General features: G+C 44.5%; 1 protein-coding gene across 1 annotated transcript in view; it reads right to left on the bottom strand.

Annotated features, from left to right (window-relative positions):
• Positions 1–14,209, bottom strand: part of DCDC2B (doublecortin domain containing 2B) — a 203,693-nt gene that overhangs the window by 128,420 nt on the left and 61,064 nt on the right. The window contains exons 3-7 of the mRNA XM_086955671.1: positions 9,801–9,877; positions 7,946–8,077; positions 7,124–7,270; positions 2,204–2,243; positions 1,669–1,737 (exon numbers count right to left, since the gene is read on the bottom strand). Of these exons, the coding sequence (XP_086811797.1) occupies positions 1,669–1,737; positions 2,204–2,243; positions 7,124–7,270; positions 7,946–8,077; positions 9,801–9,877 (465 nt within the window). The remainder of the gene's footprint in view (positions 1–1,668; positions 1,738–2,203; positions 2,244–7,123; positions 7,271–7,945; positions 8,078–9,800; positions 9,878–14,209) is intronic.

Here is a 14,209-nt window from a genome sequence, read left to right as displayed (position 1 = left end):
TTATCAGCAGGTTGAGGACCTCTATTGTGAAGGTATATGGGGGTGGGATTGACACGAGGATTACGGGGATGTCTTTTTCCTTGTTGTTCACAATGTTCTGATTGTAATAAAGAAAGGTCACATGCCATAAACCAGTGTATAAGAGGCCAGGCCTCCGAGAGGCTGTTAGAGCACCTCGAGACGATACCTTGTTGTCCGATCTGATGTGTTCTGCTCCGTCGGAATAAAACTTCTGTTTCCTGCCTTCTGGTCTCCGGCGCCTGCCTCATTGCTTGGTAATTTGAATGGTACAAGGGCGGTTAACGCCGGGCACATCTTGAAAAAGGTCATAGCCCTACCTTTTTCCACAGCAGTTAATCTGGGATCTTTTTGAATTCTGTCTTCAGCCCTGATGACGCAACATAGGGATTTATAAGTTGTGAAACATGTGGACTAGAATTGTTTTAGAGAACAGCCATTACAATACCATCTCTCACATGCTATGCCCTGGAGTCCTCAATAATTGCCAAACCACACAGACTTCATACTTACAACTTCAGAACCTGCCTTCTTTATTATAAATAAACACTGTCTTTACAGTTGCAAACACTGTTAGCTGCAAAATGTGACACATTTGAACAGTTAGGTTAGGATGTCACTTCTTACTTGGAGAAACATATATTCTTTTCATTCATGACATATTAAGATGTGTTTGCTCAGTCCACACAGGATTCGCAATCACATATTTCATGTTGGTTTAAGGATTGCAAAATAGATGTATACATTTCTCTGGCCTGACTTAACCAGGGCACAGGAAAGGGAACTGCATTGTTCGCATCTTTCTTTTGTCTGTTTTGCTATGCAGTGCATTCGATACATGTTTCTAGCATGGTGTATTTTTTTTCATCACATCCAGATCTTTCTTGGTTGCAGAGGTGGGTCTGTCATTAGAATAGTAGTTTGTTCTGATGGCTCTCTTTTTTTCTGGATGATGCTGGCCTCTAATGGGCCACACGGATTTCTTCCCTGCTCTCAGTGCTGTCTAACATTTATATCTCCCTACCGACATTCCTTTACCAGAGGTAGGGCATCCAGCGAATGAGACGTAACAGAGGTAAACATCTGAGAGTCTAGTGTCTAATTTGACGCCTTTGCAGTTCCACAGACCTGCAGATTCTTGGTCTGAAGCTGGGGGTGCTGGGTTTACCACATTGTGTCATCTCACTGTAGGCAAGTTGACTACAGTTGAATGATGTAAAGGCTGATTCCACACCAGAGCTTGATTCGGTCTGCTTTAGCTTCCCATCCCTCTAACCCCCTTGTTGGCGTCTAGTGTTATTGGGCACTCTGCTAAACAGAACTTGAGAGCATTATATGCTTTAGGTGACCTCAGTTCTGCTAAGTGGAGTGCATTATACTTATTTAGCAGATGCCAGGCCCTCCCTATTGCTTTGTGATCAGGAGGCTGTGATCCTGAAATTCTCTAGGTTTGATTTTTAAATGAAATATGCTTATTGTTTTCCTTCCACTCCAAGCTGGTTGATTTACTCCAAAGTTACAATGAAGCTTCATCAATACAATGAAAGATAAACAAAAAGTAAGGAGGACATATACCTCTGAACAGGGAATTTGAAACTGAAATCCATCCATCAATTACAGAGTCCAAGAAACCATCCTCCGGCCGCTTACCTGTTCTGGAGGACTGATGAGGGCGGAATCACTCACCCCATCCTGAGAACCGCTGTAGTTTTTGGTGAACTGAAGAGAAATGTCAGATATGTTCGGTGAGTATAGGTGGCGGACCAAAAAATCATATGGCCTATAATTTGAACACAACTAACATTGTTTTCAAATATATGGAAATCATTAAGAATCTCGCCTGAGAGTAATTCCAACAAGACAAGCCGTTGCACCACTTGGCTCTCATCCCATGTGTAACCTGGGAATCCACCAATCCCTCCCAATTCATATTTCAACATCATCTAGGAGATACTCTTTCCTCAAGTTCTTTTCCGTCTCATAACAGCTACTGTCTTTGCTTACCATTTTCTTTGAAACTATTTATGGCCTGTTCCATCCAATCCCATCCTTCCCTTTATACCCGCCAACCATAATACCCTCTCATTGCACCCCATCACTCACACTGTAACCCTAAACCAATTTTCATCCCTATTTTTGAGGACATTCTGCCTGTTCTATGATTAGGTTGTATACTATCACCTACCCCATCTTTCAGTATCCTGCGCCTGTTCTCGGGATGGTTCCTGCAAAAACCAAAGCACATATGTTAATAAACTTGCATTCGGGGTCACTGTTGGTGTAAAAAAGCCTTAGAATTCTCTGTAATACCATGACCTGCTAATCAACCATGTCATAGCCAACACCGTCAGTATCATTAGGAGTGACTGAAAAGAAGAATTCCACTGGCCTTTGAAAATTGGATGCAGACGCGTGGAGCTCCGCAGGTTGAGGTAGATATTAGAGCCACAACAGTTTGGTCTTGTTATAGGTCCAGCAAGGCTCTGCAGTCACTTTGCCATGAATTACCTTAGCATCTTGCCAAGGTTAGGGCCAAATTACCAGTGGCCCACCCTTAGGAGTTGTAAGCCTTTATACATGAACTACTTGTAGAAACCCAAAGGTATACAACCCTTCAAACCTTCAATGAACCCAAACCCTAGACAATTTGCTAAGTCCTCTGTTAAAAAACGTACTAGTTTATATTATACCATTTTGCTGTTTTCTTTTTTTCATTTCAGACAGTCCTAAAAGAATTATATATTTTATTGAGGACGTTCTAGACTTTGTGGTTAAAGAAGAGAAGATATGTTGCCACTCTTGTGTACTTATCTCTGTTTAAGAGGCAAAATAAATTGTTTGATGAGAATGTTAATCTGTCTTTTGGTAATTAGAACAATTGGGGAATGTTTTGTACGCTGGGTATAATTGCTAAACATATAGGAGAACTGTAACATTTTTAGATATGGTGTTAGCCTGAACCTTTTGATTTTACTAAATGATATGTATAATATACTTACCTTTGGGGCTGCGAAGGAGGCACTATCTCCCTGCAGTGAGAGGGAGATACGTGCCATACCCAGCATGTGCCACAGTCTAAATAGCCACCCCTGGTGTATGGGTGTCCGGTCTGTGCCCGAGGGAGATCGTTTGATTTGCAGTGCCGCACCTAGAGCTATTTCCATTTGTCTGCGTTTGTGCGATATAAGGGGAAACGTCAGCACATTCGGCAGGCCTAGGACATCTGTGCTTTTGAGGACCAAGAAAAAACTTTTTTAAGATTGAGGAGGGCCCAGTAGCTAAACTACAAATAAAGTTTTGCAAAAACCATGAAAAAATAAGGCACTGTCAAAGCCAAAAGACTGTCGGCTAATGCTGGACCTATAAGTTTTGCCAATGCTTGTTAATAGTTGCTTCCAAGTACCTCAATTAATATACTGGTACTTTACTGGTCCATGTTGCTATCTTCAGAAACTGCTTCTTGAATCTCTTTTTGTCTTAGGCCAGTGAACTTCCATGGCATGGCTAGCCTCTACTTTTTCCTTCAGCTTGGATGGGACCGGCTGCAGTTTCTTTCAGTCTTGTTGAGGTCTCTCATTTTTTTAATATGTTTACGTTTATTAATATATATTAAGCGCTTTCAATTAACTAGACGACAAAACATTGGCTACTCCTACTAGCACCATCTTAAGGACAGTGGTTCTGTCAACAGTGTTGTGCATGTCCTCTTTGGGAGCTTCAACAGGTGTTTCCTGTTGGTCCTCACTAAGCACTAACAGGCCTTTTTACAGGATTGTGTGGAAATAATGAAACCAAATTGAACTAATACATTATTGAAGAAATATATTGATGAGGTAACACTGACAATGACGTAACATTGAAAACAATTATATATTAAAAAAAGCGACAGCGTTTAAGATAAGATTAAGGCAAATTGAATGGTAATAAAGACGTTTATGTTGAGAAGTAGCCTGGTGGACATTGCCATACATATTCGTGATTGTGGGACTCTTTGTCAAGGGTTAGTCAGCATAGTTACCCTAAAGTTAAATCAACAATTCAGCATTTTGAAGTCTTCATTTTGTTTCAGCTGATAATATATTTCTTAGCTATGTTAATCTTTATATCCACGGAGATCCTTTTTACGTTTAAGATGAAATGTGTTTTAAGCTACATGAGGAAGATAAATGTAGTGTTTTACTCTACAAATAGATTACTCAGCAGGAAGTATCTGGATCTATCACTTACCCTTACACTGCCAAAGGAGTGCTTCCATTGCAGTGCATGAATGGGAAAATATCCATTTGGTGCAGTGGCGGAACGTTGACACTCTGCCTGCAAATGGCTGGTACTCCAGTTTCAAATAGCAAAGTCTCTTTTGCCGAAGCCTGGAAATGCAGAGCTGTTTGTACCTGGAAGTGATGTTTGGAGCATACGGCATGCTTGGCTGGCTGTAGACTGCTAGGTGATACCCTTGCATTAAGGCACTTTTGCAATGCATTCCACTAATGTAGTCTTCCATCTTATGTCCTCATTATCCGAGTGGCCATTTTGCTAAGTGTTTTCACCCCTAGCTGCTCCTGCGTGTATTCACATACAGTCCAGCAACCCCGTTATCAGGACCAGTGGACAGCTGTATGCTTCCTCGTGCCAAGCTCCGAGTGGGCATAGGGAGAGGGCGCCCATGCCCTCTCAAGTATTTGGCCACAAGTACATTTACACCGAAGTCGGTGGGGCAGATAGCTCTGCAGCTAGAATGGTAATGACGGGCTTGTTTTACGTTCTCAAACTGATGAAAGGGGAGCAGCGAGGTGAGCTGTCCGTGTCTGGGGTGCATGCATAGAGGTGGGTAGGATTGGGTTGACCAAGAAGGGCAGACAGCAGGAGTTATGGCTGCTGGACCTCAGTGAGCTATTCTGTGGCTGCATGAGGAGTCACAGCATTGACGAGTTGGTACCTCTTGCAACAGCAACTTGGGTGTGTGAGGAGAGGGTGGATGCTGTTCATTCAGTGCCAGGGTTCCAGCTCTTGGTAGTGTACCAATTGCACCCTGGCCCGTTAGTGCATACGGCCTACTCTGCCACAATCATGTGTCTTTTTTTTTTGCTACCTAACCATGGAGGCACAATCTCCTCCTAGGGTGCATTAAATTCCTGGAAGCAGCCTAACAAGAGCTGATGTCTCTGCTTTTAGCATAGCCATAGGTTATATGTGCTTTCTGCGATCCTGGCCCTGCCTGACCAAGCTCTCCTCTCTTGATAGCTTGACTCTAGCTGAAATCTAGACATATCAGCTTGAGCATAGCTGACATATTCCTGGTGCCAGCAGAGACCTTGCAAACATTTCCCATGTGTTAATATGCACATAAATGGTGTGTTCCTCCTGACAGAAAATTGTAATTGGCTTTCCTTGGTCTACGTGACCATTCTGTGGTGTCAAGTCTAGCTGACCTCCCCGGTTTCAGCAGCTCTGTATTTGACATGCATCTGCTGTCAGCTTATCTGTAGCTTAATTCTCGGTAGTAAAACACAACCGCAGCTGACTTTTTGTATGTGTTGGTCTGTGCCTGGCTGACCACTTCCACCTGCCTGGCCACTTCCACCTACCTGAGTCTATCTGACCTGTCCATAGTGGTCGACTTACCAGTTTGACGGCCGCTCTTTAGAAGGAGTCGCCCCTGGTCTGAGGTTATGTTCTGGTTTAGAAGAGATGTGGCCATGGCTTTAAGTGGGCCAGGTCCTGCCGGTGCTCAGCACCAGCAGTTCTAAAAAAACAGGTGCTGGAACGGGTCCCTATCGGGCTCTCTATTTTTGCCCTCACCTTCAGGATAAAAAACAAATCTTACATCTGCAGCAGTACCACCCTTTACTGCCTCCGATTTAACTTCAAAGAGACTCGCTATAGTACTTTCACAGTCTCATCATTTCAGAACTGAAGCATTATCAGTGTTATATACAACGAAGCCATGGTTGCTGCTTATTTATCTTTCACAACTAACAACCATTGGCAAACCCGATAGCCTTGACTTCTTGTGGTTGCAATGCTACTTGTTTTATTATATATCTGGATGCGATGATAGAAGCTGCAAAATACCAGACGCGTGGCACGCTATGTTAAGCACAGATTTTCAGCTAGAGTGCTCTTAAGCCACGCCCCTTTGAGAGACATCCCCCCAGTTTTTCATCCCACTTAAAGACCTGAATGTGGCACAGTAGTTCGAAATGGACTGCTGCTTTTGCGGAGTAGTCAGTACAGATGTGCATATGGTCGGTCCCCTTTTGTAATGGTGCAGTGCAGATGAACTAAAACTCAATTATTATTATTATTGCATTTATTGAGCGCACAGCTACCCGGAGGTTTCCCGGCGGTTGCCTTGGGAACCCGTCCTGGCTTTTCCCTGTGAGATAGCCGCTACAGGGCATCCCCAAGGTGAAAGCCAGGCATCCCGCCGCAGGGGGGCCGTTGTGGAGATTAAGCAAGCTTAATGCCCAGAGTTGCAGAGTGAGAACCCATGATTAGAGCAGGCACCGAAGCGAGAATTATCGAGTCCGTGGACATTTGAGCTTAAGACCCTGCCGCGTCGGGAATTGAACCCTGGTCCCGGGTCTGACCTCAGCTTCCGGGTCTGCCTGCTCTACACCGTGAGCCACACTTCTCCACAATGCAGTGGAATGCTTAGAGGTGTTCCCTGCAGGTGAAGTGAATGCATGCATTTCCATCCATCAACTTTGTACTGTCTAGCTGACCTCTTCCTGGGGTGTCAGTTTAGCCCAAGCTGACCTCTCATTAGTGTTCTTCCTCATTGTGTATTAAAGTAGACCTACCTCTAGAATCAGTGTAACCTTTGCTGACCTCCCTCATGTCGGCTGAGCTTTCACTGCTGTCACCAGACCATAGCTGAATTACCAGAGTTCCCCAGATCCCCCTAGCTCCCTCTCTATGTCAGCATGGCTTTTTTGAACTGTCCTTTATCAACATCACATTAACTAACCTTCAGCCAATGTCAGGCTGAAGCTGACCTCTCCCTGGTTTCCCCATGGTCTCACTAACTTATTTGTCAGCAGAACTTTTGCTAAACCCCCCACCCCCCAAGATTTCCCCAAGACCCCTGCACTCTCTTACTTACAGTAAGGCCCTGTGCGTGGAGTGTTTTGGCACTAGCAGTTCCATATATGGTAAGTTTTTGTACTTCTCCGCTCCGACGGCCACGTAGTACTCCCCATGGCTCAGTTCTTCTCCGCTAGAGATGGGGACTCCATCCAAAGTACACAGCCTGAAAAGAAAGCAATATTTGTTCATGTGTGAATGTGCCCAATTATGGCATTTTACTGGTTCAGCTTTTCCCTTTTTAAGTCAAAAATCCTGACCCTATGTTCCTATTTTTGAGTTTCTGATACGGCAGATCCCTAACCCTCGAATAAAAAGTGGTGCAACTTGCTCGCTCTGTATTTAGACGCCTATTGAGATTCTGTTTCCATTTGATTTGACACATATCAAATTGTTTTCTGTCTCTCAGATTCTTGCACTCAGAAGATCTGCGTTCTCTGGTGCCATTAAAGACTGATCTTCAGAATCTCCCAGACCCAAGCCACCTCATCTAGGCATTCATTCCATCAGGCTGCCTGTGAAGTTAGCGGTACCGTCTTAGTCCCATCTGTGATTAGATGAAAAGTACAAATATGGGACATTTACATGCAAACATCACATAATGACTCCTCTATGAGCTTTTCGAATATTAGGCACTGTTGTTTCCTAACAATGTTACTTGTTTTAATGAGCCTGGACAGATGAAATGCTGAGCAAGTCCTGCAAGGATTCTCGATCGTAACCTGAAGATTGCACATAGATCTCGGAGCACTGAATTACCTTACTGCCAGAAAGGGGTTAACTCTCTCAACCAAAGTGACTTGCACAGCACTGGAAGCCCTTGGGCCTGTCTGGTACTTACTTCCGGACCGCACCACTGCGCAGGGAGGCCTTCTCGGTGAGCAGGCTGAGGACGAGTTCCCACTCCGCCAGCGTTCTCTTGGAGAGGAGCACGCGGAATGGCGGGCTCAGGAGGTCGCCGTTCCGAAACACGCTGGAACCAAAGAAGGGAGAAAGCGGCGTAAGTCTAGAAGCACACAAGCAAGACTCAACACACATACACACGTCACAGGTGTCAGAGGAGGCTAGAGCCCATAGTATCTGTTGTACATAGAGATAGTCTATTCTTCACAGTCTCGGCTGGGCACAGGCGCATTGAAGGAAACCCTCCTCACGGGTTTGAGTGTACAACTTCAGGTGTAAGCTAACAAGTGTAATGAAAGGCCCCACGCGCAGTGTCACATATAACACCACTTTCACGCTACAAATTCATCCCAGGATCCTCACACCCTGTTTGTATTTAGCTGCACATAGGTGTACTGTCCCATAACATTTATTGCCTACTCATTCACACTTCTGAACACTCCGGGTTTAACCAGGCTTTCTTTTTTTGTCTTCTGGACCAGTGTTGGATATCTGAAACCAAGCCTCATATTCCCATAATACTCTTCTCAGGCCCCCTCTCCCCCCTTTTCTAGTAGTCATGGATCTATTCTTGTCCCTTTCCTGTGAAACAAAGGTAGGGACCTCAGGGGATAGCTTTCTTATGCCGTCATAATCATTATCATACACTTACCTAGCACCAAAACTCGAGCTGGGTAACCAAGCACAAGAGGGTGAGCGAGGAGTGGATGCATCATGGCAAAGTATTTTAATTGTGCATCTGAGCCTCATCACCTCCTGGCGAGACCATGGCTCTCCTGGAGGAATATTCTACAGTTTTGGAGCACAATATGCAGCCTTCATCATGCTCTTTGTTTTAATTCTAGGATTAGCTTAAAGTTACGCTAGTCAAGTGCTGACGCCTGAAAGGGTGTTTCATTAAGATGTTGTCCTTCAGGTACATGGGGGCCTTTCCAGCAGGGCAACCCACCCATAAAGGCAAACAAGGCGGTCACATAGCATTCCAATCTAAGTGAAGCACCAAATATTAAGTAAATATAAATAAGGCATGCCGAGTGCATGGTTCCACTTGGCCACCAGTTGCTAGCAGCTAGTCCCTGGCTTCCCACAGACTGGCTAGAAGCACTTCATTTCTGTAAAGGCCAGTAGGCTTGTTCCACCAGCATCCCTGTAACATCTCTACCCACCTGGGGTGACTGTCATTCAGCAGGCATGGTTTCAAACCTGAACTAGCTCCAGTAATCAATGCTCACTCTCCAGCACAAAAGCTTTCATACATTCATGTTCATTTATCTCCCTTCATCTGCTGAAGGAGCCGGAAACTTGTCAATGTTTAAGTTCCCACCGTTTTGGATGTGCCTTTGTAAGTACTTGGCGATGACGAGAGAAACCCCATAATGTTCCTGAAGCAGAGTTCCCAGGTTGTTCTGTTCTCTTATGGCTTCACAGATAAACGTAACATGTGAGAAAATAAAATGCGGCAGATTGTGGCATTTCATAATCTGGCTTAATCCCTACCACATTACTTGTAGACTGGGTGTATATTGTTCCATGCCACAAAGTCAGACCAGATGCCTTTATCTCGCCTCAGTATTGACGTGTCCCAATTACACAAGCAGTGCATGGATTGCTATAGTGAGTTTTTGTTATCAGATTGACACGGAGCAGTGGTGTGCTTTGTTGATATACATTAGGTACAATTTCTAATTGCTCAATAGAGTCCGGTACCACATCTTTACGTTTTAATGAGTGCTTTCATCCACCATTCACAACAGCTCGCTCCAACATCACCCAAAGTAGGGTGACAAGCTTACTGTATAATGCAAGGCATCTGGATGTTCTTCCTCCAGCGAGCAGATATGTTCAATTTTCGATTCATAGCCATTCCGCCCTGAAATCAAATCAAAATGACATGTGCCCAATTACTGATCAATAGTTCAGGAACCCCTCATAAAATGTTCCATCATATCATATGTTGCTCGCCCTTGAAGTGTTCTTGCCGATTGAAGCATTGGTTAGAAAAATGTCAATCATCTACTTCTCGTCTGTCTCCAAAGACTTTTATGCGAACTAGATTCTTTCTAGCACCTCCAGATAAAGAAACAGCCCTCCATCCTTGTTATAAAGGTTACTGTTATTGCATTTCCTAAATCATCCACCACATACCTTGCCAGTTGTTCATCCTTGACTAGCTTGTCAATCTTTCCTGGATCTCACCATCCAGCCTTTATTGGACATACTCAAATAGCATCTTCAAATCCTTCATTGAATCCCTCCTATTGTCCCTGCCATCTTACTGACATAAGAGCCATTCTACAAATCCCGAATGGATCATGCTACCATATGGTGATAAAACCCATTAATAAAATCTCTTGTGTACTATGTCATCCTTTCATCATCAGATATGCTTCACACCTCCTCGTGGCTGGTCTCTATTTAAGAACACCTCTATATTTCCTTATTATGGCCTTAGACTCGCTGAGCAATCTTTAACATGAGCAACACACCCGCAGTGGTACACCACACAAAGACAATCCGGAAAGCAGCACATGTTCGCATGGTTTGGCTACCAGGTCGCAATGACCCACCACCCCATCAGAACACAACTAGATGGAAAGCCAAACATCCACCACTACTGTGCTCTCACTTTATGGGGCATATTCTGTCCAAAGCCTCATTGATGACCCTCGTTGAGCAAACCCACAATTGCAGACACACACGTCTGCATGTCAAAGCACTAAAGAGCCAAGTAATTGGCAACAGTGTGGCATATTGCCATTAGAACTGCTGGACAATTCTTTATGGACCGGATCATGCTATCGTCATTAGACCTGCAGAACAATCCCTCGAATACCCCTCCATTAAATCATGAATTAAACTGCTGAGTATTGTACCAGTGACTCTACATGTAGTACGCTGCAGTTGTGTCATCCTTAAAGCTGCTAAATAATTACTAATTTATCCTGCCGTTTTGTCATTGCATTATGTCTCAAACATCTCATCATCATCAAAATGCTCAGTAGTTCTTTGAGGACCCGGCCATCTTCCCTTTATCAGTCTAGCAGAACAATTCCTCGTGTAGTGTGACATTGTGTTATCTTAACACAAGCTCATATCTTAACACGGCTCCCTAATCCCTCCAGGAGCCAGCAACTTTACAGCTGTCGTTCATGGGTCTGTTAGGAGATCCTCAAAAAACATTAGGCAAAGTGGGGTCAAAGGAAGAAATTGTGAACAGATAAACAGAAGCAAGCCGTTTGGGGTCATACCCTAATGAGGAGGTATAATGGCCTCGTTTCCAAAAACTATAGAACCGTTTGTCAAAATGAAGTACCCCGATGTGCTTGTTAATGGAATCTGGCATGCCTAATTTTACTATAGTGAGAAAAAAATGCTATTACCGGGTTCTGATTATTCAACTGATCCATCGTTAGTGCGCCCTCTTGCATTTACTTTGCCTTGTCGGCGAGTAGTACAGTAATAGATTCATTATTAGTGGTTGGGTCTGTGGATAACCAAACAGTACTACAAAACAATGTCTCTGTGTACTCCTCGATGCCAGGTATTGGAGGCACCAATGACTGTGGATGAGCGGCCCTTCTCAGGATGGCACCTACAGAGTAATTTGCAGACTTATTTCAAGATGGCTTTAACACAAAGTTGTTTTTTGTCTATGGAAATAACAGTGCCAGATTTTAGTTATATATATATATATATATATATATATATATATATATATATATATATATATAGGGTGGAAGGCAGCTCCTGTACAGAGCACCCTCAACACCAGCGACACTCTAAATTTGCGCACCTCAAATGTCTGCTTTTCTATCAAAGTTTTTAAGCAAAGAATTAGCACACTGCTATCCACGCCGAGATAGAAATGGACAAAGTCTTTTGCCATTTGTACAGCAAAGTCTTTGAGCATAGGATTAGCAAAGTGCTATCCACGCCGAGCTGTAAAATGACAAAAGCCTTTATTACTCCAGGCACAATATTACAGCTTTGAATTGGTAAAATACCATCCAAGCCAACCTGAAATGAATAAAAGCAACCCCTGACATGTGTTTCGCTGTCATTACAGCTCTTCAGAGAGGTTTAGCTTTGTCCAGACACAAGTGAGCACCCAGTATAAGTCAAAACAATACCCTTGCAGGCATAGAGTGACGCAAAAATTATGCAAAAAAGAAGGAGAGAACTCTGGGTAGTTCCCAAGTTTAGGTGATATATATATATTTGGGTCCGTGTCCTGTTTGCTGGCAGCAGCGCGAGTGAAAACGTTGTGGCTGATTTGACAGGATTGTTAGATATATATATATATATATATATCCCTTTCCCTCGGTTCCTTTTTACAGATGTATTATCAACGATAAAGACATTGCGGATCAAGATTAAATAAAACTGCAGCGCGGCCCTAAAAACAGCTGGTGAAATCTTTGCCAATCCACTAGAGGAACAATAAAGAGGATGATCAGTTATAAATGAACTGGGAATGGAGTAAAACTTCATTGATAACCAAAATTATTCCCCCATTGAGAAGAATTATTGAAATTAATTGTCTGAACTAGACACAAGAATTTGAAATGTGCATCACGTGTAAAATAATGACATTGCCATTCTTACTTTATTTTTCACTATTTCCGTTTGTTTAACTTTATTTTAAAGTGGTAAAATTGTAAAAAAAACTACTTCCTCCAGAAGGCTTAGGGCTAGATTGTCATCAAACAGGAAATTATGTAATCACTAGGTTGAATATATTTGTATTGTTGCCCTGGAGTCAGATTGATCGTGAACAAGGAATAAGTTATCCTGAAACGCATAAAGATCTGTGCCTGCCTGCCTTAAATATCCCATGAACTGAAGGATTGTAATAAAAAATGCAAAAACAAGGAGAACGCGAGTTCGTCCCGTTTTTCTCCCTCCAGGGAGATTTTGGATATGATCTGCGATGTAGATATTTTAGTGTTCTAGTCGGTGGCGTAGCCGACGGAACACGTCACAGTCACGTGACATCAATTCTAATAAATAGAGTCTACGCACGCACATACGCCAGTTGGCGACGGCTTGGAAGACGAAGAGCAATCATTGCACTAAGCCTTAGGGTTAGGCCCACGACCCCCAAGCTGGCACTACTCCGTGTTGTGTGTGCCCCACACGACACACCAACTGGTGACGAGGATGGGATCGCCTTCGCTGTTGTAGTGCCGCGTCTGCTGTGCAGCGGACGCGAGCTTTGCCACCGGCTCGTGGCGCTCGTGCCCGGCAGACCCCTCTCCAAAGTGCGGCTGTCTCCGTGCATCGGAGGGAAGAAGGACGACACACCGCAACTGCAGTGACAGTGCGTGAGGCCACCAGGTGAGGTGCGCTGGCCCTCACGCTCGAGGATCGGGTCTTGGCCTACGCTAAGCCCAGCGCCACGTGGCTCACGGCGAGCGGGGGAGGGGCGATCTCCTCCACTGCGCAGGACATCGCACTGAGGTGCTAGAATCGTCACCCCCGGACACCTGGGCAATGAGCACAGCCTTCACCAACACCACTGGCAACCGAGGTGTCGCTCAACAAGCACTTGGCCATGCCAGCGGTCGCAAGCACCCCACGGAAGGGTAGGGGACACAAGGAGTAGCGCGTTCGATCAAGTTCAAGGAAACAAACCAATTTACATCTCGAACACAACGTGCACAGGTCCCAGCATGGCCACGATACCCCCCATTGAGCCATTTGTAGTGGAGGGTTCCCCGTCCTCATTAGACCCCAGGTGGAAAGACTGGGTGGACCGATTACCAATCTTCTTCGAAGCCACCAAAGTCCACAAAGAGCAAAAAAGGGCCATGATCCTTCATCTAGGAGGCAAACACGTCCACCACATCGCAAAGACCTTAGTGTAGGCTACTCCCAAGAATCATCACACGCTAATTAACGCCCTGAATGCACATTTCGAGCCCATGGCCAACCAGGATTACGAGAGGTTCATATTCCGGCAGGCACGACAACTGCCAGAAGAATCGTTAGATACCTATCATGCGCGCCTGAAGAGCCTGGCGTCCACGTGCGGATTTGCTGTCGTCACCGAAGAGGTTCGGGCCAGATCATCCAAGGCTGCTCCTCTGCCAAACTTCGGGAAAGAATTCTCGAAGAATCGGGCAAGCCACTGGCAGATATTCTAACGTTAGGGCGCACCAAGGAACTATCGAAGGCCCGGGCTGCGCACATGGAAGCCACC

Source organism: Lissotriton vulgaris, chromosome 2_1, assembly GCF_964263255.1.
Source record: "Lissotriton vulgaris chromosome 2_1, aLisVul1.2, whole genome shotgun sequence".
In the NCBI taxonomy this organism is placed as follows: domain Eukaryota; kingdom Metazoa; phylum Chordata; class Amphibia; order Caudata; family Salamandridae; genus Lissotriton; species Lissotriton vulgaris.
Note: the sequence above shows the minus strand (reverse complement) of the source record. Positions and strands in the feature narration are given on the sequence as shown.